At 44.8% G+C, this 26,155-nt stretch overlaps 2 protein-coding genes, 1 long non-coding RNA gene and 2 other non-coding genes across 7 annotated transcripts in view; 2 read left to right on the top strand and 3 right to left on the bottom strand.

Moving 5' to 3' along the window:
- The window catches only part of TEX2 (testis expressed 2), a 106,108-nt gene extending 103,270 nt beyond the window's left edge, over positions 1 to 2,838 (top strand). For all 3 annotated transcript variants that reach the window (XM_047832626.1, XM_047832625.1, XM_047832628.1), the window contains one exon: positions 1,416 to 2,838. In XM_047832626.1, coding sequence (XP_047688582.1) covers positions 1,416 to 1,538 — 123 coding nt within the window. In that variant the 3' untranslated portion in view covers positions 1,539 to 2,838. The remainder of the gene's footprint in view (positions 1 to 1,415) is intronic.
- Positions 2,839 to 4,040: 1,202 nt separating this feature from the next.
- LOC125152260 (small nucleolar RNA SNORA76) lies at positions 4,041 to 4,173 on the bottom strand. The gene has a single exon (XR_007147116.1). It is a non-coding gene; the product is annotated as a small nucleolar RNA SNORA76 (small nucleolar RNA).
- Positions 4,174 to 4,202: 29 nt separating this feature from the next.
- On the bottom strand, positions 4,203 to 4,593 carry LOC125151505 (uncharacterized). Its single transcript, XR_007146822.1, has 2 exons — positions 4,516 to 4,593; positions 4,203 to 4,287 (listed from the first exon to the last, which is right to left on the bottom strand). It is a non-coding gene; the product is annotated as an uncharacterized LOC125151505 (long non-coding RNA).
- On the bottom strand, positions 4,366 to 4,435 carry LOC125152243 (small nucleolar RNA SNORD104). Its single transcript, XR_007147099.1, has one exon. It is a non-coding gene; the product is annotated as a small nucleolar RNA SNORD104 (small nucleolar RNA).
- Positions 4,594 to 17,040: 12,447 nt separating the features above from the next.
- Positions 17,041 to 26,155, top strand: part of ERN1 (endoplasmic reticulum to nucleus signaling 1) — an 80,253-nt gene continuing 71,138 nt past the window's right edge. The window contains exon 1 of the mRNA XM_047833886.1: positions 17,041 to 17,252. Coding sequence (XP_047689842.1) covers positions 17,208 to 17,252 — 45 coding nt within the window. The 5' untranslated portion in view covers positions 17,041 to 17,207. The remainder of the gene's footprint in view (positions 17,253 to 26,155) is intronic.

Genomic DNA, 26,155 nt, shown 5'->3' with positions numbered 1-26,155 from the left:
GATTAGCAAACAATTTACTTTGAAATAAATGTCACCGTTTGAAGGAGACCCATATTTTTGCAGTGGTATGTTTTGAGATACCGCCTTTGAAAAATTATGGTTTTTATTTAAAAGCTATGGATTAGGGGCACCTGGGTGGCTCAGTTGGTTAAGTGTCCAATTTTTTTATTTAAATGTTTGTTTATTTTTGAGACAGAGCGAGACAGAGCATGAACGGGGGAGGGGCAGAGAGAGAGGGAGACAGAATCTGAAGCAGGCTCCAGGCTCCAAGCCGTCAGCACAGAGCCCGATGCGGGGCTCGAACTCACAGACCGTGAGATCATGACCTGAGCCGAAGTCGGACACTCAACCGACGGAGCCACCCAGGCGCCCCAAGTGTCCAATTTTTGATTTCAGCTCAGGTCATGATCTCACGATTTGTGAGAACAAGCCCCGAGTCAGGCTCCGTGCTGATAGCACAGAGCCTTCTTAAGATTCTCTCTCTCTCTCTTTCTCTCTGCCCCTTTCCGGCTCGCATGTGGTGCGTGTTCTCTCTCTCTCTCTCTCTCAAATGAATAAACAAAAGCTATGGATTAACTTTAACTGAAAACCAATTTCTGGGAAGCTTAGTATTATCACCAAGCAGAAAAGTAGTTTGAACCTAGTGAGAGGAAAGGCAACCTTTAGGTTTTTTTTTTTTTTTCTTTTCCCTAGAACCTACAATAGGAATTAGAGTGGGTTATCTCTTTCAGGGGTATTGCGGTACAAGGGGGAAAAGAAAGGCCAAGGGTCAGAGATTGGCTCCTGGTATTTTTGAGGCAAGTTGGGAAGTTGACAGGTGACTGTTACACCCTCCCGTAGCCACCTTTTTTTGCTTTTGTAAGAGGGCATTACTGAAGACTGAATGCATTGCCAGGATCCACTTGCATAAAATTAGTTTATAAACATGATAGTCAAAGTACCATCATTCTCAATCACTGATGATCCTTCACGTGTTCATTATGGCAGAATTTCTTTCATATATAGCTTTGTCTGGTTCTGGTGTGAAAAAAAATTAGCTTACATTTTTTTGCTAGGGTTTAAGTAAATAAACTTACTTGGAATATGTGTTCTGGACATAGTAATTTGGAAATATTATGAACAACTTAAGCCAGTCCTCTTAAAGTAATGGTGTTAAATATTTATGAACTCATGAGTAGTTTTTTATATGTACATGAAATCAAAGGCTGCTTCTGCCTCAGACCTGTGTTCATGCACTGTGATTCCTCAACTATTTAAATGTGGCAGAGGAATTAGTTTAGAATGTGCACGAAAAGTTGGTTCATATGTACATTTAAAACTTATCTGAAACCTAAAATTATCAGAACAGAGTAGAGCAACAGCCTGAGGAACCCGAGCATCCTTCCACACGGCTATTCTTTAATTTCTTTCTACAGAAGGTTTTTGTCATGCCAAACATGGATGATGTCTATATCCCCATAATGCACTCAGCCATGGACCCTCGCTCCGCTTCCTGCCTCCTCAAAGACCCACTTGTGGAGGCTGCTGACCAGCTGTGATGGGTGAAGATCTGACCTTCCCAGTATTACGAGATCTGGCTCAAAGTGTGGGGTTCTTGGCTGCCATCTGCGCTGTAGCACTGGTCTGCCCTTGTGCCACAGCTTCTGCCCTCTGCCTGCCGGTGCCCATTCCACTGTGCGGTGTCATTCCACGCATCCGGGAACTGGTGTCTGCACTGCCTGCTGCAAAGCTTTGACTCAGCAAAGGGACTGTGGAAGAATGACCACGGTGGATCCAGAGGTGACAGGTGACTCACACCATGGCTCCAGTGTTTGTGGCAGCGAGAGCACAGTGCGAGCAAAGCTTACAACTGGAAGGCCTTCTTCCCCTTGCCCCGACTCCTCCAAAGCTTTTCCTCAGGCAGCCAGTGCACAATGGAACGTTTTTGCACTTCTAGTCCGTAGGTGACACAGCCCTCCGCGCTTCCAGAGAATGTCTGTTCAGGAACGTGAGCAGGGTGGGGAGTGGAACTTTGTGAACCATTTCACTGATGATAAAGAGATACGCGTAGCAACTTACCTTTCCTATTAAATTGTGCGTTTTGGAAGCAAGTAGCCATAGAACATACACACACTAACATCCTATCAGCTGGGGTGGGGACAGCGAGATTTATGTGAACATCAGGCAAAGCCATGAGATCAAACCATCCCAAGCCTTCTACCACTGAGGTACAATCACCTGGTTTCTAACTAATCCCAAATGTTTTCCTGAGACATGAGGGTATGTGAAAATGTCAAATACTGCACATAAAGAATTGGGGTAGGGGGCGGAAAGCCAGAGCAAGGTCGATCTGGCACTTCCTACGTGCCCTGTGCTTTCTACAGGCCGTCTAAATGCTTTGTTAAATCTAACCGGTTCGGGATGTTTTGAGGTTATGGGCAGTTTCCTCTTCTGACAGCCAAAGGCGAGAACTCTCTACCACCTTTGAGAGTTGAGACCAAGTTTTGCTCAACATTAAACACTACGTTAGCTCAGAACTCACGTGACCTTTCTTTAACGTTGCCAATCTTATTTTGTGCATTTGTGTCAGAAGGTCTTAGTTTACAAGTTTGGGGGCTCCCTAGTTGTATCATTTGCTTTGAGAAGTACACTTAAAACAATTTTTTATTGCTTAAAAGCTGCATTCAACATCAGAACTACCATGGGTAACTTTTGATGATTTACATCTGTGGACAAAGCTAATCGTGGTTTTTTAAACAGCACCTTGCCTGAACCTGACTTTAAAGAAATTAATATATTGAAAAAATATATCTGAACCCTTGACTACTTTAATCGCACCATTAAAACATTTGACTTAAATTATTTGATCATTCCAGTCGGTGTACTGTTCTGATTTCTCATTGTGTAGGCCGATTTGCCGGTCAGTCTTGTTCACTGGTCTATTAGAATTTTTGTGCAATAACTAAAGGCAAAGGACTAGATGCACTACTGTGTAGATTACACGAGTCCCCTGTTGCACTTAACCGAATAGTATGTGGGGATTTACAGTCGCTTGCGTTGTTTCACAAAATAAATCTCTCAATGTCAAATACTAGATAAGCATCTAAGTTATTTCTACTGAATCCTTTTTAGGTAATAGGGAGACAATTAAGCAGTGGGTACAGGCCACTTGGGTCACTCAGCTGCCAAAGCAGCTTGGATTTCCTGGTGACCACCAGGCAGGTTTTCTAAACTGCAAGGCGGTCCTCACCACACTGAGGGAGCGGGCGCCCGGCTGGCTAAGTAGGTAGAGCATGTGACTCGATTTCGGGGGTCGTAAACTCTAGCTTCACCTTCAGTGCATATTACTTAGAATCTTTAGAACAAAATCTCCCTCTCCTGAGGCAGACCGTCTTGCTTCCATGCACCCTCAACAGCCTAGCAATCCTGTTAACTTGGGGACCCCTGCGGTTATTACGGCCAAAGCAGTTGATACACTGCACTTTTGCATCCTCGGCCTTCAACATGTGCTGCCTTGTACTCAGAACTGATGCACATTTCCCCCAAACCCAGGGGACATCGCTACTCCCCTATCTGGACCCGAGAGGAGTGTGCGTTTACTTAGGTGCCTGCCGTGCCCGGCAATGCAGAAGATCGAAATTCTCTTCCCAATGACCTTCTTGAGGCTAACTGGGACACATTAATTTGTCCAAGCTTTTATTCCCATGCTTGGTACAGTATCCAAATAAGCAGTTGGCCCTAAAGGGTAGTTATTCTCAAATAGATCACTGCCACACCTCAGCCAGGTGTTATTCTTGCACCATCAGGACCGAAACCAGTTCAAGTACACCGCGGTCCTTAAACTGCTCAAGGCCACGTACTCCCCTCCCTTCAGGGCCCCCTTCCCCCCCCTCCCCCCACGCCACGGTTAACCTGCAGGTCCCGATAATCACGGAGACGACAGGACTTCCACAAAAGAACTAGGAATGTGCGGGAAACGGAGTAGCGGGGCCTATAGGATCCCCGTAGTCTCTCCAGGGCACTTCCCACAACGTCGCCTACCCCCTTGCAGCCGGGTGCGGACGTGTGGCTCGCGGTTAAAAGGACCGCTGGCGGAGGACCGCGCGGCCCCAGTTATGCGCAAGCGTGTGCTCTGGCGCTGCAGCCTGACCCCCGGCGCCACGCGCAGGCGCGGCGGGGGCTCAAAGGCAGCGCGTCGCGAAAAGAAACACCAAGACCGGGGCTGGGATCAAACCATTTTATTCAAAGGCTTCGGGGAAAGGTCGAAGGGGAGTAGAAGGTGATCTACGTTCTCGGCCCGGCAGGAATCTGCAAGAACGATAGCAGTGGGTTAGAGGACGTGCGCCCGCAGGTCCGTTCCCTCCCCGCCGCCACCGCGGAGGCTCGGCTCAGACTGTAGTTCGCATCACCCGCGTCAGCAGTCTAACACGTGCTTTTTTTGGCATGTCATCACTGCAGGCCGCCCGCGACCCACCCGGCTCCAGGGCCCGGAGACCCGGGCCTAGGCGCCAGGACCCACCACAAACAAAGCCTCACCTCTCGAACCTCACAGTCGCCGAAAGACTGAGCGCCTCCCCGCGGAGTCTACTTAAAGGAGCTGACAGGAGGCTGTTGGGCGGGCTTTACCAGCATTAACCAATAGCAAGTCAGACTTCCGGTCACGTGCCAATAAGGTCGCCTAGGGCTCATCTGCGCTCGCTGAGTCCTCCAGAGTGTAGAGTGGTCACTTGCTAACCATAGAGATGGGAGTGAAAGAAAGACCGAGAGTCCTGCAGCGTCCGTAAATTCTGGATTTCTTTCCGAGTCTACGTCGCTGGCTTGTAATTAGCACATGTCGCCACGGTACGCGGAAGGAACGTTTACAAACAGCACCCTACTAATGCGTCACTTGTTTGAGACATTCTGTGCCAGGAGCTAGGCTAAGAGCTGAGCGTATAAAGGTGACAATCTAACCTTGTTCCTGAGTTCAAAGTAACCTGTTTGGGTAAAAAAAAAAAAGCCTATGTTTGAAAGTAGGGTGTGTGCAACCAAATCCTGAACTTGTGAGGAATTTGTTGGATGACCCTCAGTTTCAGGAAAATAGGAATATTCAAAAAAGCTGTCGTGAGGATTAAATGGATTATTGTCAGTTGCCTGGCACAGGCCGAATGGTAAACAAATAATTGTTTTTAAAGGGCTGGTGTGATGTGGAAAACTTATGTGAGTGCAGTGCTTTAATAAATGCTAAAATAGGGGCATCTGGGTGACTCAGCTAAGCATGGGCTTCAGCTCGGGTCATGATCTCCAGGTTTGTGGGTTCAAGCCCCGAATCTAGCTTTGTGCTGACAGCTCAGAACCTGGAGCCTGCTTCGGATCCTGTGTCTCCCTCTCTCTCTGTGCCCCTCCCCTGCTCACTCTCTTGTCTCTGTCTCTCTCAAAAATAAACATTTAAAAAAAATTTTTTTAAGAAAATTTTAAAGAAGTAAATAAATGATAAATGGTAAAATAGAGCTGTGAACAGCCTACTGTGGAAGCTCAAAGGAGAGAATGCCGAACTTTGGGAAAATTAAAAATGCCTCTAAGTATTGAACTCATATTGTAAGGCAGGCACACTATTCACTACAGTTCACCCTTGAACAGGGAAGGGGGTGGAGGAGGTGTTAAGGGTACCAACCACACAGCAGTGGAAAATTCCTAAATTATGAGTCCCCCAAAGCTTAACTACTAATAGCTTGCTGTTGACAGAAGGCTTATGGATAACATAAACAGCTAATTAGCACATATTTTGTGTGTTATATGTATCATATACTGTATTCTTACAACAAAGTAAGCTAGAGGAAAGAAAATACAAAGAAAATCCTAAGGAGGACCGGGTGCCTGGCTCAGTTAGTAGAGCATGTGACTCTTGATCTCAGGGTCATGAGTTCAAGCCCACCTTGGCGGGGGAGCCTCCCTAAAAAAAAAAAAAAAAAAAGAAAATCATAAAGAGAAAAATACATTGACAGTGCTGTATTGTATTTATTGAAAAAAAAATCCACAAATAAGTGCACCCACGCAGTTGAAACTCATGTTGTTCCAGGGTCCACTGTAGCGGAGAATAAGAATATGGTCTTGCCCCCTAAGAGCCTGATTTATCAGGAGAGAGAACAGTAACCAGACAGTCACAATATCTGGTTATCTTTATTTCCTTTATGTTCCCTTTGAGAATTGTTTTCCTTTTTTCCTCCTAACATAATAAGGAAAATGTAATAAGAAAAGCATGTCAACCTGAGTTTGTGGTTGAATGGTGCTCTTATTTTCATTATTTTCTACATAGACTTTAGCTAAATTGAAAAATTCCTCTTTGACCCAAAGTAATAATTATTTTGGCAAATGGTTTGTAATTTCTATGTGGTTATTTTTATCACTGCTTAAATTTTTGTTACTATTTTCAGCAGTTATTACAATTGTGATACAGTTTCTACAGTGGGAAATGAGTCAAAGTTTTCTTTGTGGCCTAGAATGGGATCTGTTTTTACAAATGTTCCACAGATTCTTGAAGATGTTTTCACTAGCATGTACAAACACTGACATGAAATGTTTATTAATGCAACATTAACTGTGTTGTAATTACATTGACCAAATGTCTGTTTTATACTTGATCGGGAGTATATGTGCTGTCATTGACTGATAGTGATGTGTTAAGATTACGCTTCAAGTACGAAATGCTGGGGAGGATGCAAAGCAACAGGAACTTTGCTCCATTACTACTTGGGAACGTAAACTGGTTACTTCCATTTTGGAAAAGAATTTGGACAGTTTCTTATAATTTACCCAAGAGAAATGGAATTTTATGTTCACACAAAATCCTGTACACAAATGCTTATAGTAACATTATTCATAACCCTTCCAAAGTAGAACCACCCAAAAGCCCTTCAATGGGGGAATCTTAAGCAACTGTGGTACATCCATACAACTGAATGCCACCCAGCAATAAAATACGATGGAGTACTGATACGTGCAACACTTGAAAGAATCTCGCAGGCGTGATGCTGAGTGAAAGGAGCCAGACTCAAAAGATGCTATGATTCTGTTTATACGATATTCCAGAAAAGAGAAAACTATAGGAACCAAAAACAGATAAAAGACGTTCCAGGAGGGGCGCCTGGGTGGCGCAGTCGGTTAAGCGTCCGACTTCAGCCAGGTCACGATCTCGCGGTCCGTGAGTTCGAGCCCCGCATCAGGCTCTGGGCTGATGGCTCAGAGCCTGGAGCCTGTTTCCGATTCTGTGTCTCCCTCTCTCTCTGCCCCTCCCCCGTTCATGCTCTGTGTCTCTCTGCCCCAAAAATAAATAAACGTTGAAAAAAAAAGACGTTCCAGGAATTGGAGGTGTGGGAGCGTTTGACTACAAAGGTGCAGCATGAGTGCTTTTTGAGGGTGATAGATCTGCTCTGGTTTTTGTTAGTGTTTTGTTTTCACAAATAGGTACATTTGTGTGGCCTCCCCCACAATCAAGACACACAACATTCTCATCACTCCAAAATGCTTCTCTCCTGCCTCTTTGTAGTCAGTACCCACCCCCTTCAATCACCGGCCCAGGCAAACACTGATCCATGTCTGTTATTACAGAATAGCTTTGCCTGTTTTTGGTGTTCTTGTAAATGGATTCAGTTTGTGATCTTTTGCCATCGGACTTCTGTCACTTAACCTAATGTTTTTGAGGTCCATCCTCAAATACTGATACTGATATTGTATCAGTAGTGCATTCCTTTTTGTTGCTCAGGGGCATTTCATTGGACGAATATGCCAGTTTGTTTTTCCATTCACACGTGTACAGGATTTGAGTCGTCTCCACTTTGGGGCTATTATAAATAAAGTGGTTACGAACATGAGTGTAGAAGTCTTTTTATGAACATTCATTTGCATTTCTTTTTAGGAAGAAATTTTAGGAACGGAATTACTAGATCATCTGATAAGCATATATCTTTAAGCCTATAAGAAACTACCGGGGGCACCTGGGTGGCTCAGTCAGTTAAGCATCCGACCCTTGATTTTGGCTCAGGTCACCATCTTGCAGTTCCTGGAATAGGGCCCTGTGTCGGGCTCTGTCCTCACAGCGCGGAGCCTGCTTGGGATTCTCTCTCTACTCGCGCTGCCCCTTCCCCAAGTACACATGCATGCTCTCTCTCAAAATAAGTAAATAAACATTTTTTAAAAAAGAAGAAACTGCCAATCTATTTTCCAAAGTGGTTGTACCATTTTACACTCCCACCAGCAATGCATGAGAGTTCTCGTTATTTCAAATCCTAGTCAGCACTTGGTATTGTCACTGTTTCTAATGTTAGCCATTTTAGTAGATATGTGGTGATAGCTCATTGTGGTTTTAATTTACATTTTTCTGATGACCAAAGATGTTGACAGTCTTTGCATATGACCATTACTGTATCTTTTTGTAAAGTGTTCAGATATTTTGCCCACTTTTTTTAAACATAAAATAATTATTTTTATTTAAATTTTAGTTAACATACAGTGCAATTCTGGTTTCAGGAGTAGAATTCAGTGACTCATCACTTACAAACAATACCCAGTGCTCATCACAAGTGCCCTCCTTAGTATCCATCACCCATCTAGCCCATCTCCCACCCTCCTCCCTCCATCAACTTTAAGTTTGTTCTCTACTAAAATAAAACTCTTCTTTGGTTTAGAAGACACAGCTTGATAAAGTCAAATGAGTTTAATGGTTCATTTGTTTTGGGGCAAATCAGCTTCAGAAGACTTTTTGCCCACTTTTAAAAGTGTTTTCTTATTAATGAGTTATATGAGTTCTTTCGATCCTTTTTCACATATGCGTATTGTGAATATTTGCCTTTTTATTTTCCCAACAGTGTCTTTCAAAGAGGAGGCTTTTTTAATTTTGATGAAATCCAATTTATCATTGATGGGTTTTAAGCAAAAGAGTGACAGGTGGACTTCAAACTCCTTGTGACATTCCACAGTCCAGATTTATCTCCCCCTTAAGAATAACATGAGCTACTAACAATGGCATGCCTACCACAGGCAAGGCACTCGACAAATTTTAGCTCTAATTCTCGGGACAGTCCTGAAAGGTAGGGAATGTTATTTCTGGTTTTTAGCTCTAATTCCCGGAGCAATCAGAACCAGGGCTCAATTATACTTGCACAATTAATAGATGGCTAAGCAGAGCTGGGATTTGAACTCATAACAATATGATTTCAAACCTTATACTCTTTGGTCACTATACCATGCAATCTCCTAAGGACCACCCTCTGTTTTAGTGAAAACCATTTCTTGTTATCTGAGAAGATTGAGTTCATCCAACATTTATACCTACACACCTCACTGTTGAGAGAGGATTACTAACCTCCCATACTATGAACCACCCAGTGAATGAAGGGACCGGGAGCCGGAGGGGCAGTGGGGAGTCCTAACCCAGAACAGTAGGTGGACCCAGAAGTTGTACAGAAGACATGAGACCCAAGCCCCTAGGAAGAGAGTCAAGAGTACTAAGTCTGGAGGGGCCTGAAGTGAGTGTGGAGCAAGGGTCCTGGTAAATAAGAAAGACACCAGCATATGGGGGTTGAAAGAGAAGACAGAGAACACCGTCTAGAACAGTCGTCCAGCCAGCATGGTAACTTGCTCAGATGCGGCTGCCATTGGTGTGTATGGGTGGAGGGAGGTGTGATGTGTGGAAGCTGAAAGGAACCCAAATCATCCCGTGTGATTTCCCCCAACTTCCCTCTTCTCCACCTCAACATAACACCCTTCTCTCTGGTCTCAGAAGATGTGGCCTCTCATTCACTTGCTCTTTCAACAAACACGTTAAAGTCCCCCTTCCATGCTTGATCCTGTTCTGGGCATGGGCAGCATGAATGGGAAGGAAACGGTCCCTATCGTCAAGTAGCCCACAGTGTAGTTGAGGGTAAAAAGAAAACCCCTACATTTTATCCCCCTTTAATCCCCTTCAGCCACAGTCTTCCTCAGAGTGCAGGTGCTGGTAGGGAAGAGAAAAGGAGAAAGAAAACTCCGCTTTACTGATGGTTGGCCATGGGCCGGGCGTAGTCATACGCAATGTTGATTTAGTCCTCCTAGAAATACTGAGTCAGCATTTTAATCAGGGTTTATTGGTTTTGAGGGATGAACCCAACTCGAAGTAGCCGACTGGCCTGGAACATCCGAGGTGGCTCACCTAGATGGCTCACAGCTGGTGCTGGCCCGCAGGGAGCTCAGCTGCAGATTACTTAGAGCAACTCCATTCTCCATGTGCCCTGAGTGTGGCTTGGGCTTCTCCCAACATAGCAACTAGGCTCCCAGAAGGAGTATCCCCAAAGTAAGTGTTCTAAGAGGAAGGAAATGGAAGCTGCCAGTCCTCTTAAACCTGGGCTGGGAAGTCCCTGAATGTCACTTCTGGTGAAAACCAGTCACAGAGCCAGCCTAGATTTGAAGGAGGAGAAACAGCTCTTAATTAATTAGTTGTGTTTTTTTTTTTTTTTTGGCTTACTTATTTTTTAAGATTTTTAAATTTTATTTGAGAGAGAGAGTGCAAGTGAGTGAGGGGCAGAGAGAGAGAATCCCATGAGGGACAGAAAGAAAAAGAGAGAGAGAGAGAAGTGGGGCTCACTCAAGGTGAGGCTCATGTTTTCCCTGAAGTGGGGCTCGAGCTCACCTGAAGCAGGGCTTGAACTCACCCCCAAAGTGGGACTTGAACTCACGAACCGTGAGATCATGACCTGAGCTGAAGTCAGATGTTTAACGACTGAGCCACCCAGATGCCCTAAGATTTTTATTTTTAAGTAATCTCTACACGTAACGTGAGGCTCGAACTCACAACCCTGAGATCAAGAGTCACGTGCTCTGACTGAGCCAGCCCCCAAACAGCTCTATCTTTGGACGAGAAGAGCAGCACGGCATATGCATATGGAGGTTGGTGGGGGTGGAGGTGGAGTATTGTTTGGGACCATCTTTGAAAATTAACTACCACGGTAGAGTGATATGACTGGCCCAACCCGGGAGGTGCCCACTGGGGGACAGTCAACAGGTCTGGCACACAACCTGGCGTATCCGCCCCTCTTGTCTGGTCAGGGGCTGGCCCCAATTCTTGTTTGCTTGCTCCCTCTGAGGTTGCAGCAGTGAGAAGAGCCCCTTGAACATGGCGAACGTTTGATGAACTCTTGTCGAATTCCTTCTTCTCTATCTTGTGGATGTAACTACACCAGTCAAATGCTTTCCATTCTGCCCTGGCGAGGTCTCTTGTATCCATCTTGTTCTTCTCTCCCTTTTCTTGCTCTAGGTTAAGACCGAAGTGACTCTTGTTAATGACATCCTAACAGTCTCTCAAATGCCTGTCTTTTCCCTTAAAGCTCAGATTCAGTCCTGTCACTCTGCTGCCTACTAGACAAAGCCCAGCCGGACTTGAGCACCCTACTGGCCCTCCTGCCTGCCTTCCGCACCTCATCTCCCACTGCTCCCCCGTGGGGAGGCCAAACCCCGGCTCACTGATGAGTCAGCTTAGGCTTCCGTGACGCCACACAGGGTCATCCTTTCCCCAGGCCTTTGTTTAGGCCCTCCTCTTCCCCTGCCGTATCTGAAAAGACCCAGCACAGAAACTACTTCTTCCGTGAAGCCCACCCCGCCCTGCTCTATCCATCCCACCCCCTCTCTTCCACCTGATCCATCTCGCTCTTGAACACTATAGTTCTGTTTCTGAGTTTATTCCTGCCTCCTCAAACTTTTCACAGTTAGCTTTGCATGGTGGTTATTTCTGTGCAGGTCATAACACTTTCACCAACTTGCCTACGCTGTCATATTCCCTCATGGTACCAATCCTTTGTACTCAGAAGCCCTTGGTGATATTTGTTAAAAGAATGAATGAATGAATGAATGAGGGGCACCTGGGTGGCTCAGTCGGTTAAGCGTCCAACTTCTGCTCAGGTCATGATGTCACAGTTTGTGGGTTCAGGCCCCGTGTCAGGTTCTGTGCTGACCAAACCCGGAGCCTGCTTTGGGTTCTGTGTCTCCCTCTCTCTCTGCTCGTCCCCTGCGTGCGCCCTCTCTCTCAAAATAAATAAAATGTTTAAAAAAATTTTTTTTAAAGAATGAATGAATGAGTAGTAATCATTCACGTAGAAGTCAGAGATGGAGTCATCTGCCATGCGAAGCTGACTACATTATAACTAAAGTTGCCTTCTGCTCTAAAATCTGGTTATGTCAGGGAGCCTGGGTGGTTCAGTTGGTTAAGTGTCCAACTCTTGATCTCAGTTCAGGTCTTGATCTCAGGGTCATGAGGCCAAGACCCGCGTTGGGCTCTGTGGAGCCTACTTAAAAAAAATAATAAAAAATCCGGTTGTTCTAGAGGGAAAACAGAGAGAGGAGGTAAGGTTTACGCAGTAAGCTTTGAGAAACACAGTCCGGAAGGAGGAAAAAGAGCCAGAAAATGGGAATATCCAGAGAGGGGAAAGTTCAGAAAAAAGGACTGTTAGCATACCTGAAGGGAGGCCCAGGAAAAACAAGATGAAGTATGGCCACTGGGATTTTACAAGAGGAAGAATGTTTATGAGCTGCCTGAAAGAAGTTTCCAGAGAGTTCTGTGGAAATAAGCCAGACCCCAGGGGATTAGGAGGGACTGGCCAGCAAAAAAGTGGAGGCATTTTGAGAGGACAGTCATTTCCACACTGGCGCCGTGTTGGCTCTCTGAGAGTATTAATATATGATAAACGGTGACACTATGGACACTTCACCACGGTGGCATACAGACTTGGCACAACTGGGTGTGAAATACAACAGCTCGCAGGCAAGTGAACAAATAAGCAGTCAAGATTAGATTGAATTATCTCACAGGGCAGAACTCCCAAGAGGAAGCTCACTATTCTTTCCCAGATGGCCCCCCTATTACTTACATTCTTTTCCACAACCCCCCCACCCCCACCCCGCATGAGACCAGGAGGCTTATATGCTATTTGAGGCAATGCCCCTGATCAGCACATATTTGTACAAACTTCTGGTTGTTATCAGTACTCCAGGGAAGCGCCAATCCTGGCTACTGGCTATGTTTACAGGTCACATAATTCGACCCAGCCAAACTCCTAAGTAGCTGGGTTCTAATCCACGTTGTGCCTCTTGCTAGCTGTTTGTTACCCCACCAGACTGTTAACCTTTTAAAATTTCAATGTGTCATCTGTAAAATAGGGCAAACAACACCTACCTCTGTAATTGCTGTGCAGATATGAGATGATCCCATAAAGCAGGTACTTGCACATTTCCAAACAGTTGCAAACAGTTAACATATATCTTAAATATATTAATTTGTAAATAGTAATTATAAACATTAATTTGTAAATATATAAATATAATATAAATATATATTATTGTATATTTTTTAAATGTTTATTTATTTTTGAGAGAGAGAGAGAGAGCACGAGCGGAGGAGGGGCAGCGAGAGAGGGAAACACAGAATCTGAAGCAGGCTCCAGGTTCCGAGCTGTCAGCACAGAGCCCAACAGGGGGTTCGAACCCATGAACTGTGAGATCATGACCTGAGCTGAAGTTGGATGCCCAACCGACCGAGCCACCCAGGCGCCCCTAAATATATATATTTTTTATAATGTTTATTTATTTTGAGAGAGAGCATGCTCACGTGTATGTGGGGGAGGAGCAGAGAGAGAGGGAGAGTCCCAAGCAGGCTCCATGCTGTCAGCACAGGGCCCAACACGGGGCTCAATCCCCCAAACCATGAGATCATGACCTGAGCGGAAATCAAGAGTTGGACACTCAACCACTGAGCCACCCAGGTGCCCCAACAGCCAATAAATATTAACAGTGATAATAACAACACTTACCTTTGAGACATTCCTGAAACTGTCAACCGTGACCTCTCTTTTTGGTTTTACCAGCTCTTCCTTTCAAGTCTCCTTCAAAGGCAGCTACCCACTCTCCAAATAGCTATCTGCAAACCAGCCTCATAATCATTTTTAAATGAAATTTTGAAGGGTTTTAAACAGGAATGAAACAGGCACAAACTCTTCAAAGGCTGAGTCATAATTTATTCCACCAGAGGGCGACATTTGCTAAAATAAACAAAAGGGATTAGCCCACAGGAATTAACACCGGACATTGTAAGTGAACTGGCGCCCAGGATCTTGGCTGCCCTTAGTCACCTGCGGAAACTGGAAAACACACAGGCCTGGGGTCCACCCCCGGAGACGCTGAATCAGTAGGGGAGGAGGGCATGAAAAGGCGTTGGAATTCTTTTTTTTTTTTTCTTTTTTTTTTTAAACTTTCCAAGTTTGGGGCTGTGCCTGGGTGGCTCAGTCAGTTAAGCATCCAGCTTTGGCCCAGGTCATGATCTTGCAGCTTGTAAGTTCGAGTCCCACACCTGGCTCTGTGCTGACAGCACAAAGCCTGCTTGGGATTCTCTCTCTCTCTCTTCTCTCTGCCCCTCCCTGACTTGCATTTCCTCTCTCTCTCAATCAATAAATAAACTTAAATAAATAAATACATACGTAAATGTTCTCCAAGTTTGGGAACCACTGGTCTAGAGAGAAGTGAAATAAGATTTTGTGAACTCACTTTCTCCCAGCCCCCATCTCCTCATACACATTCAGGTCCTGCTGCTGTCCTTGTTGAATCTGATACACATATTTTTCTTGCCTTGGTGAAAAAAGAGGGCTTATCTTTACACAAAGACCATGACCTTTGCCTTGTTTAGTGGATGCCATTCAATGCAACTTCCAGAAAGGTCATCTACTGTCCATTTTCAGGTCTTTTATATGGGCAGGTACACTTCAAAGGCACCCTACAAAATATTTCCATTTGTGCTCGTATTTATCAGTGATGGCAGCTTTTGCTTTATCATGAGCAAAAAGCTGTTAAAACAGTACCTAACTGTGGGGCAAGATTATGGGCAATGCTGCCATAAATAAAACCAGAGCTTATCAGTATGAGTTGCCAATCAAGTGGAAAGCACATAAAACATGGGAACTGATTAAGTGTAAGAACAATCTAACTGGTATATAAGAAATTCTGAGAACCTATAAAAGTGCAGTTAAGGACCGAAGATTTGGTCCAACTGAGTACAAGATACAAACTATACCAACCTGGCCTGGACTTTTTGGAATGGGCTTTTCTCTCTTTTTTTTTTAATTCATTGGATCTCTAAAACTGATTTGTGAGTCAGATGAGTCAGATTCCCCTGTGTTTTATCTACCATGCTTACAGGGTCACAGTGACATTTTGAATTGTCAAAGAGTTGCCAGAGTTCCAGCACAGAAAGTTCCTCTCCTAGACTTACTCTGTTTTAGGAAAAGCACCAGAGAAGGGATGTGAAAGTAACATTTTGTAGTCAAGCTTCTCTTTTAACTCAAACATGTGCTCTTACAGATCCAGTCTTCAGCTCACAAGCTGGACAGGTAATCATTAAAGAACTCCTCCCAGTTTCTGTGCTGTTGGCTCCTCCCTGGACACCTGGCTATGCTGCTTGGGACTGATGGAGCCTCTGCTTCCTCACATCTCTCCGTCAATCCCAAACCTCTCTGCACTGAAACATGCCGAAAACACTTTTCAAAATGTGTCTACGACTTTCACAGTTGCCAAGATTTGTCCCACTCTTAAACTGGTGTTGGATTCTCCAGCATTGGTAGAGATTAGTCCCTTGACTTCCATCCAGGCATTGGGGGCTGGGAATAGGGAGCTCTGTTGCTGGGATTTGGGCTTCCTCTGAACATTTCTGTCTTATACTTAGATAGGACTGATCCACAGTGCACACAGACCAGACATTTGGTCAGTCCTCTGCTACTTCTTTGCTGTTTTCTCTAGCATTGTTTACTCCAGTCTCCCAAACTCCAAAAAAAAATCTTAGGCTGTCCTATGAGCAAGTTAGGAAAAATCAGAGAAGTTGCTATCCCCTTGTCTTTTCTTCCAAAGATATGTAAATGTGCTGTGAATCTTAGTTTATATTGTAACAAACAATATGCCCTCTCTGTCCACTTCCATCCAAGAGGAGAGCAGCATGGACCCAGTGACCAAATTCAGGTTAATAGTCCATAATCCTCAAATAGATCTTGTATGAGCCTTCAACACACCCAGTCCCTCCAATGGGTTATGACACATGTCATCTCTAGCTTCACCAGGTCACATCTACTAAATGTCACATAAACACAAGACACAGGCTGCTGAAATGGTTTCCTTCTTTGCTTATAATTTTTGGCGAATGACTTGGCTGTGGTTTATTCCAAAAGGAATTGATGGCTGTGGGACGTGACTTGAAGGAAATTGTTGAAAGGGAAGAAAGGGGCCTTCGGACTAGCTGAGGCACAGCTGGAGGACCCCAGAGCTTGTACGCGCATGGCAGAAGTGTTGCGTTTGCTGGAATCCCTGCCAGCTGCTGACCCTGGCTCTGGAGGTTGCTCAAGATTCCATCACGACGACTGGGGGCGCCTGGGTGGCTCAGTCCGTTACGCGTCAGACTTCAGCTCAGGTCATGATCTCACGGTTTGTGGGTTCGAGCCCTGCGTCGGGCTCTGTGCTGACAGCTCGGAGTCTGGAGCCTGCTTCGGATCTGTGTCTCCCTCTCTCTGTCCCTCCCCTGCTTGCACTCTGTCTCTCTCAAAAATCAGTAAACACTTACAAAAATTAAAAAAAAAAAAAAAAAAAAGATTCCATCACGACGAAAAGACGAAGCGGGGGCTCGGAACACCCGGCACCGCCCGTCTCCTGACCTTTCCCCTGGTCGAGTCTTACGAAGCGGGTCTCTCGGCGGAGTTGGTGAGACGGTCTGGGGAGGGGGTGCACCCGCGTGGCGGGATTGCTGTTCTCCTTCAGCCCTCGGAAAAGCTCCCTGTCTAAATCGCTCAGGGCCCCTAGACGCCTGACGCCCAGGCCTGATCCTTCCCCCCAGCAACCGGGGCCGCGTGACGCCCAGCCAGCAGGAGGCCAGCCCCGCCCCGGACCCGCCCCTCCAGTACGGCCCCGCCCCGAGCCCGCCTTCGGGCCCGCCCCCCTCGCCCAGTTTTGGGTCCGCCCCCAGGCCGGCCCCGCCTCCGGCCCCGCCCCGACCGGAAGAAGCGGCGGCACCCGGTGCTTATAGGGCAGGGCATGGGGGTGCCGCCACCGCCTAGTCAGCTCTACGTCGGCTGAAGTCCTGCCGCCGCGGCGCTGTAGTCGCGGCGCCCCCGCCCCGTCCTCTGCCTGCCCGCCGGCCCGCACCGCCCCCCCCGGAGCCGGCCGGCCGGGCCCGGAGCCAGGCCCGAGTCCTCGCCATGCCGGTCCGGCTGCTGCTGGCGCTGCTGCTGTCCGGCCTCGGGGTGAGTGACCGGGGAGCGTGGGGTGGGGGACAGCGCGTGGCGGACCGGGGTCCGAGTCGGGAGCGCGGCGGCGGCGGCCCGAGGCCCCGCGCGCGCCAGCGGAGGTTCGGGCCGGGCGTGGGAGACGGCGCCGGGCGGGGAGCGAGCACCTCCCGGCCGGCCGGAGTGGCGGCCGCGGCCGGCCCCGCCGAGGCGCACGCCACCCGAGGGGCCTGGCGGGTCAGCGCGCTGTCACGGGCAGCGCTTCCCGGACTCCGTGCGCTCCAGTACAAGTTTGTGTCGTCCCGGCGGCACCTCGGGGCCTCTGGAAGGCCCCGCGCGCTTGGGAGGCCATCCCACCTGCCCGACCCTTCCCACAGGTGGGCGCCGCCTCTACCTGCCGGAGGCCGTGGGGCAAGGATGCAAAAGGGCCGTGTAACCGAAGGGCAGGGAATGTCTTGCGTTTATAAGCCTGGTTTGAACTTTTAAAAATGCGAAAACTTTGAGAGGCAAATGCAACTGGGAATGGGTAAGCATTTTTACCTGTGAGCTTGATTCTGCTTACCTGCCTCGCACGTTTCTAGGTCTTCAGAGGCAGGAGGCTTCCTGCACCAAGATTTCGTTAAGGAGGTTAAGCCGAGGGATTTGCCCTCTTTTTAAAGATCCCTTGTGGGACCGCGCGGTAAAGCCGCTTCAAAACTTTAAATGAAAGACCGTCTCCTCCTGGGAGAGCGCGGTGGAGCTGTCTGAAACGCCTTTTCATCTTTTCCTGGAGAGAAGCTCCTGGATTACATTTAGTTAACTGTTTAAGGCCTTTACTCAGGCTATGGATTTGGGCCCCATAGCTGGGGAGGACATTTTGTGGACAGACTTGGCTTTTTTTCTTCTGGTTTGAAGAACCTAAATTAGTGGTTAAAAAAAAAAAAAAAACGCATTGTTCAGGATGTGGGGTATGGTACACTGGCCAGGTTCTGTTTAATGACTTCCACTATGTACTCTTTAATACGGTATATCATGTACCAGCTGTCCAGGTGTACCTAAGGGCCACAGTGTGAACTCCTCGGAGGTTATACACTTTTGGTAAATAATAGTCAGTGCTCTTGGAGTAACAAGAATTTGGAAACAGATAAAATAGAATATAAAATCATCTTTTTCAGATTTGGGGTTTTTTTTGTTTGTTTTTAAAGGAAAATTTGTACATACTTCATGATAGAACTCATGTAAGTTAACTTTTTCTTCCAATTCAAAAAAAAAATCCACTTTCACAGCTAGGGTCTTGTTTTGAACTTGAACACTTGGCCTTGAATTGGTTGACTGTTGTTTGGTACCTGTTCATAAATAAGAGTATAAACAGAATGACCAAACAAATGATACGGAAATCGATCATTTCATATCACAGCCTAGGTATACATGGGCTTTGGGTTTTGCTACATATTTCCATTGGCTGTTCTTTGGTGGACTCTAGTATTTTAGTTATTGAGTAACTTAGAGCCAAAAATAACTATTTCGCTTTAGTTGGGACTATAGTTTCAGTTTGTGTAAATATTTCCAAATTGTATTTAGAAATCCACCCTTCTCAAAGTTCATGGTAAAATATCCCAGACCCTTATTAAAAAGTTACATTTTAGTATAACTGCTTTGTAAGTAAAACGTCAGAATTTCACTCCCAGAATTATCTACCAGTAAAAATTTTGATCCCCAGAGTGAGAATTATTATTTTAAATGCCAAACGGAACTCATTGCTGAGTTTGCAGTTAAACCAGGTCCTGCAGAACCCACTGGTTGTAAAATTGGACAAACCTGAGTTCAAACTGGTCACTTGCTAGCTGTGCCCTCAGGCAAGTTATTTTACTTTTTAGAGACTCTGTTTCCTGATATGCGAAATGGGGACAGCCAGCACATGTGAAGGCACCTTGCATATCATAGGTAATAAATGTAAACTCTCCCCCCACCAGATGCTTTTCACTGTCATTATTTTTGTTACTGCTATAGTGTACCTCTAGGAGGAATATTTTTCGATGCTATCTCTCTTTTTTAAAGGTTTTAGTTTATTTATTTCTTAGGAATCTCTACACCCAACATGGGGCTCCAACTCATCACCCTGAGATCAAGAGTCGCATGCTCTTCTGACTGAGCCAGCCAGGCACCACAGTGCTCTTTGCTTTGATTGATGAAGTAACTAGGGCATTGGAGGCAATACTGTGATTTTTTTTATTTTTCAAGAGAGTGTGACTGATTAGGCCAGACATTGACTCATAGGCTGAGACTCTAGGCTACCATATCCAAAATGCAGTGACATCGGTGTTGCTAACTTTAGGCTGTCTTTTGTTCATCCAAATTGTGCATATTTAGTGAGTGTTTTCCCTCCTTCTTAGACCTGGATCTTGTGCCTAATGTTGGTTTGTGTTACATTATTGCTGTCTTCTAGTCCTCATTTAATGGTGTTGCCACTTCTGTCAGGTACCAAAGAGATCCGCAGCATGGGAGGGAAAATGCTTTCTTCAGCTAGAATATATACAATTGCTTTTGTTCAGCCAGTGTTTTGGCTTTAGAGGAGAACAAACAATGTCACCGAGAACTAAGGGCCACGTATGTACAGAAACACACTAAGAATATCATCGGAGTCTTAACTAGAAACGTACTTGCTTATCATTTACTCAGATAGTTATCGCTTGCACAAATTATCCCACTAGGAGATATCAAGTATTTATACTGAGGCCATGAGGTGAATGTTTCATTAAGCTCATATCAGGGCTGCCGATCATGAAATTGGACTGTAGTTGTGCACGTGTGTGTATTTTATGTCATTAACTTGCCTGGCCATTGGGCTTTCCACAGTAATATAGCTTCTCAGGGCGCAAGAGAAAATGTATGAGAGTTCCTCTTCAGAGAGTTCAACAGTAGACCATATTCCTGAATGTAAAACTGGTGAAATACGCAAAGGTTTCTTGTCTGGACAGAATAGTGCCACCTTCATGGACCTGGGAGAGAGAGTTATTTGCCCACTTCGGATTTTGACTCCCATTTTTCAGGTTGAGGAATCTTTGGATAATGATGTCATTTTTCACTGGAAAACCTCTGGTTTGGGGATCCAACGTAATCTTTAGGTTTAGTATTGTCCACGTGTTATAGTGATCAAATGTGCCCCTAAAGAGATGATATAGGTGGGAAAGATGCAATGTATCATTTTAATGGATTCAGTTTTTATTATGCACAAATAACTCGGGGCCTGTAACCTAGCAATATGATTAGAGTGTGGTGCTGGCTTTAAAAACAGGGACAGTGAATCATAGTTTGTGAATAATAAACATGCTGGTTGGCTGTATTTCCCAGGGGTTGGGGATTTTTTTTTTTTTTTTCCTATCTTTATCTTCACCTATATCCCATGTTTGGTGTCAGACTTTCCTGCCTCAGAGCAACACATTCTTAGTGATGTTTAAGTGAGTGCAGCAGACAAGAAATGGACTGGGGAAAGTAGAACTTTTAAAAGTAATCATAAGCTCCCTGTTTGCATTTTTTCAAGTTTTTTAAGTTTATTTATTTTGAGAGAGAGTGCGTGCACGCACAAGCAGGGGAGGGACAGAGAGGGAGAGAAAATTCTAAGCAGGGTCTACCTGTCAATGCGGAGCCCAACTTGGGGCTCCATTTCACAAATCATGAGATCACTACTTGAGCCGAAATCAAGAGTGAGAGGCTCAACTGACTGAGCTAGCCAGGCACCCCATGTTCTTTTTTTTTTTTTTTTAATTAAAATTAAGCTCTACACCCAATGTGGGGTTTGAACTCACAACCCTGAGATCAAGAGTCCCATGCTGTACTGACTGAGCCAGCCAGGCACCCTCTACATCACTTCTGATTATCATGTGATCTTTGTTCATGTACGAACACACAGCAAATACTACAGTATAAAAATATGTGTTCTATATTTATGTTCTGGTTTTTTTTCTCCCCCCACAGAACGATTAGGACATTTTCTGAGTATGTCATTGAATTTGTCACTTTTACTAGCACCTTAGTAAACAGCCATCCATGCCAAAAGCATTTGAGCCTTCTGTGCCCAGTCTGAGGTTGGGGACAAGGGTCATAACTGACCAAGATCGATATGGTAGTAAACGATGCCTTGCATAGTGACCACCCTACTGGGGTCATATAAGTTGTTTCCAGTTTTCCCATTATTATAAGGAGAGATGTATTTCCCTTTCTTCTTTTTTTTTTTTTTAATTTTATTAGTTTTCTTTATTTTTGAGAGGCAGAGAGAGACAGAGCGTGTGTGGGGCAGGGGGGCAGAGAGAGACACACACACAGAATCAGAAGCAGGCTCCAGGCTCTGAGCTGTCAGCACAGAGCCCGATGCGGGGCCCGAACTCACGAACCACGAGATCATGACCCGAGCCGAAGTCGGACGCTCAACCGACTGAGCCACCCAGGCGCCCCATGTATTTCCCTTTCTTTAAATCTTTTGTATGTTTGATGCTTTCTATATGATAACATGGGAAGATTTTCAAAAATCCCTCAAAGTAATCATATTTATTATAGAAATGTTAGAAAGCATAGATAAGTCTAAATTAAACAAATAAACCAAACAACAAACCTGTAATCATACTACCCAAACATTACCTCTAGTTACATTTTTAAGACTTGATTGACCTATAATTCACATATCCTACAGTTCACACATTTAAAGATGTAATTCAGTGGTTTTTAGTATATTCACAGAACGGGGCAACCATTACCCCAATCAATTTTATAATATTTTTATCATCCCCCAAAGAAACTCCACACATTCGCTATGACTCTCCATTTCCCACTCACCTCCCAGCCCCTGGCAACCATGAATCTACTTTCTTATCTATATAGATTTGCCCTGGACATTTCAGGTGAATAGAATCTTAATGCATGCATGTGGTCTTTCGTAACTAACTTCTTTCACTTAGCATAGTGTTTTCATCCATGTTGTATTGCTGTTTTGTTCTTTTTTATTGCTGAATAATATTCCATTATAATGGATATACCACATTTTGTTTATCCACTTTTTTAAAACGTTTATTCATGTTTTGAGAGACAGAGGGTGGGGGGGAGGGGCAGAGAGAGAGAAGGAGACACAGAACCTGAAGCAGGCTCCAGGCGCTGAGCTGTCAGCACAGCCCGATGTGGGACTTGAACCCATAAGCTGTGAGAGCATGACCGAACTGAAGTTGGACACTTCGCCAACTGAGCCACCCAGGCGCCCCTGTTTATCCATTTTTAAGATGATAGACATTTGGTCGGTTGGTTGCCCTTTTTGGCTATTAGGAATAATGCTGCTATGAACATTTGTGTACAAACTTTTGAATGGCCATATTTTTTCATGTTTCTTAGATATATATATATACCTAGGAGTGAGACTTCTGGGTCATATGGCAACTCTGTGTTTAACCTTTTAAGTAACTGGCAGACAGTTTTCCAAAGCACCTGCACTAATTGACATTCCCACCTGCAATGTAGAAGGGTTCTCATTTCTCCACATCCTCATCAACATCTGACATTCTCTTTTTGATTGTAATCAGCCTACTGGGTGTGAAAAGGTAACTCATTATGGTTTTGATTTGCATTTCCCTAATGGCTGATCTAATATCTTGATATATATCCTTCCAGACATTTTTTTCTGTGCACATATTTGTATAGATAATATTTTTCTTCCCCAAACTGGAGCGTATCCTAGATCTTTCTGTGTCAATAAATTTAATTCTATAACATTCTCACTGCTGCATACTTCTCTGGATGCATATGCCATAATTTGACCATTCAGCCACTTAGATATTGAGGCTGTCTTTAATTTGCATTATAAGCAATGTGATAAACCTTCTTGTTTAAGCATATCTCAACTGCCAGATGATTTCCTTGGGGTAATTTCCCAGTACCAGAATTTGCTAACCTTATTTACTCTTGCCCTCTCCCCCCAGCCCCCAAGCAGTGTTGGATGTTTAAAAAAACACAAAACTAACCTTTAAATTGGTTTTATAATAACCATTTTAAAGTAACCCATTTTCTTTTTAGCAGTGTGGATTTTAGGTCAAGCGAAAGTGGAATGTTTAGATGTTGTTTTCTTTTCTTCTATTTTGTAGATGTAAATAGCCATGGTGGTCTCGTGATGACAACTTATATACCTAAAAGCTGCTGAGAAATGTTTTATCCTGATTTGTTAAGTAACTTGTTTGCAGAGTCCTTTGGTCTGCCATGGTTTCAGATCAGCTTTGTAGCAGATATGGCTCCCACGAGCACCCTGAAATACCTTGGGATGATTCTGTGAGTTTGGTTTTGAGGGTAGCCCATCTCCTGCAGACAAGATTCTTTCTGTAGTTTGTTGTGAGGCCATTAAAATGTTTTTTTAAGTTTATATATTTATTTTCTAGGGGAGGGGGAAAGAGAAAATCCCAAGCAGGCTCTGCACGGTCAGCGCGGAGCCTGATGTGGGGCTTGAACCCACGAACTGTGAGATCATGACCTGAGCCGAAATCAAGAGTCAGATCCTTAACTGACTGCGCCACCCAGGTGCCCCAGAGGCCATTTAAAATTTTGCCTCAAGACTGTTTATATATAAATCCAGAGTTGGTGCATTGATTGTCCCTTTTGGAGGCTGCAGTTCTTAAAACATATAGCTTGTCCACACAGCTGTTTTTCCTGGGAAGACTCAGGTAGCACTTGACAGTGGAGTAATATGTTTGGTGGTGTTTTGTTTTGTTTTTCCTATAAACATACCTAAACTGATTCATCCAAAGAAACGTCATGTCTTTCCAAATAATCACCTCTTTAGGGGTCAGGGGTCATGTCATACAGATCAGTTTAAAAATTTTTTGTTTTTAGTTCTACTTTTCACTATTTCACTTAGGAATTTATTTAACCACTTTAATAATTCAACTTTAAAACAAAGGAACCCTAAAAAAGCAAATATTTACTTTCAAGCCGGTGATCCTTACACAATGTAAAACCTTTCCCAGTTTCCTTCCAGTTTTTGCTCGACTGTAACTTCTACATGGTTCACACTGAAATTTTGATCAAAACTGTTACTCAGACTGATGTATAACTTATTGAGGACACCTGGATCTGATTTTTGGTTTTTAAAAACTAAACACTTGCTATCACTTAGGGGATTCAGCAGTATATTCTTTGAAGGGGATTTCCAAAAAAATTCCACAAATACTGTGAGCATTGGGAGCATATGTGCATAGATGGATAGCCTCCCAAGGTTAGAGTCAGGGTGTCTTAGACTGCTAGAAGGAGTCTTGTGGATCTAGTCCAGTGAGCCTCAGTATTTTCCCCACCTCATGTTAGGAATAGAATGCATATCCATCAGTAACAGTGGGAGTACATTTGGGGCATATGCCATTCCCTCCCCTCCCAAATTGAACAAATGCTCTCTGTCCTTTTCCCCAGAGCAGACAGATGAGGAAGCCGAGGCCAGAGAGGGCTAGTGACCTGTTCAAGGTCATGCTTCAGTGGTAGAATTGAACTTTGAAGCTAATCCTCCTGTTTCCTCTTGAAGAGCAGCTCCTGCAGTGGTTAAGTTCTGGTGGGTTTGTGAGAACCAGTCAGTTTACCCCAGTCACACCCTGAGCAGGTGACCAACGTTGCTGCAGTGAGAGATTGGGTGTGGAGAAGGACTGGGAAGAGAAGAAAGCAGACTTTCTAGTAAGCTTCAGGAACATGCTCAGATAATGCTTTTGTTCATCCCCTTAGGATTGTGGCCTCATACCCTTTGTTCCAGTACTCGAAAGATGCAGCTTTGAGGGGGAAACACTGCCTTCGCCTGAGACTCTCCATCAGCAAGAAGGACCATTTTTAACTCTGGAGCCGAGTCCAATGATCCTGGATAGAGGAGATTCAGGGGCCCTAAGCCTATTTCATAGTTGAAGCTTGTTTCTATACTCAGATCTAATAATATCCAAGCAGGTGCATGTGTTTCAGTAAGATCTTACCCAGAAATGTTTCTGAAATAGCAAAACTGAAAGTTCATTATCTTAGAAGCCTTTAAACCAGAGTTGCTCTTCCTTGGTGCAGCCAGTCTTTGGTACAGAATCCTGAAAAGATCAAACCTTCTAATCATCAGGCTCGGCCTGGTTTGCCCTTGCAGAGGCCCCTGCCTCTCAGCCAGTTCTGGCGCCAGGAAGTGGGTCTGTGGTGACAGGAGAGAGAGTGGCCTTGGCCCTTGGACCACAGTGGAGGGACGAAGGTTAGATTAGGTGGATTTCAGGAGAGTAATGAGGGAGAAAGGAGGGCACCAGGAAGGTGCTCTAGGGAGAGAGGGCTATCACGTCTCTTGACATAGAAGGCAGGGACCCTGTCTTGCTTATCTGCATCCTCTGTGGCATTTAGCACGGTGAGTTGGCCATACCCACTGTAGGGAGCACTCAGCAGATAATGATTGAGTATTCCTTTTTGAAGTTTTTTAAGACCCATAAAAACAAGGGGCTGTTTTATCATCAGGCATGTGGGTTGTGGGTTTCATAGGGGGAAGGATGGGGAGGAAGATGTTCCTGTGTCCTTTAATGGGATCTCATCAATAGTGTTTCTACAGAGGGAGAGGGGTTTCTGGGATCCTTGCACGGGTGGCCATGAACCACAGTGTGTGGTGTCCTCTTGATGGGCTCCTCCTGTCAGTAACGAGATTAATTTTTCCATTGTCAGACCCCGTGAGATAAATGGTTGGTAATCATTCAAGTCAGTTTCATTTTTCACTCGGCATGATGTTTCATTGTTAAAAAACGAACCTTGATCTAGGGCTGTCCTTTTATGTATAAAACATTTCCCTAGTTAGTAGACTAATTTCTAATTATAATTCAAAACCACCCCATTCTCCAGTGGATTATTTCCCCCCCTCTATTTCAGATGAGGGAATAACTGTTCGTCTGAGATGCAGAAGTGTTTGTCATGGAAACTGAATTTTT

This window comes from Prionailurus viverrinus, chromosome E1 (assembly GCF_022837055.1).
Source record: "Prionailurus viverrinus isolate Anna chromosome E1, UM_Priviv_1.0, whole genome shotgun sequence".
NCBI classification, from domain to species: Eukaryota; Metazoa; Chordata; class Mammalia; order Carnivora; family Felidae; genus Prionailurus; species Prionailurus viverrinus.
This window is presented reverse-complemented; position numbering and strand designations above follow the sequence as displayed.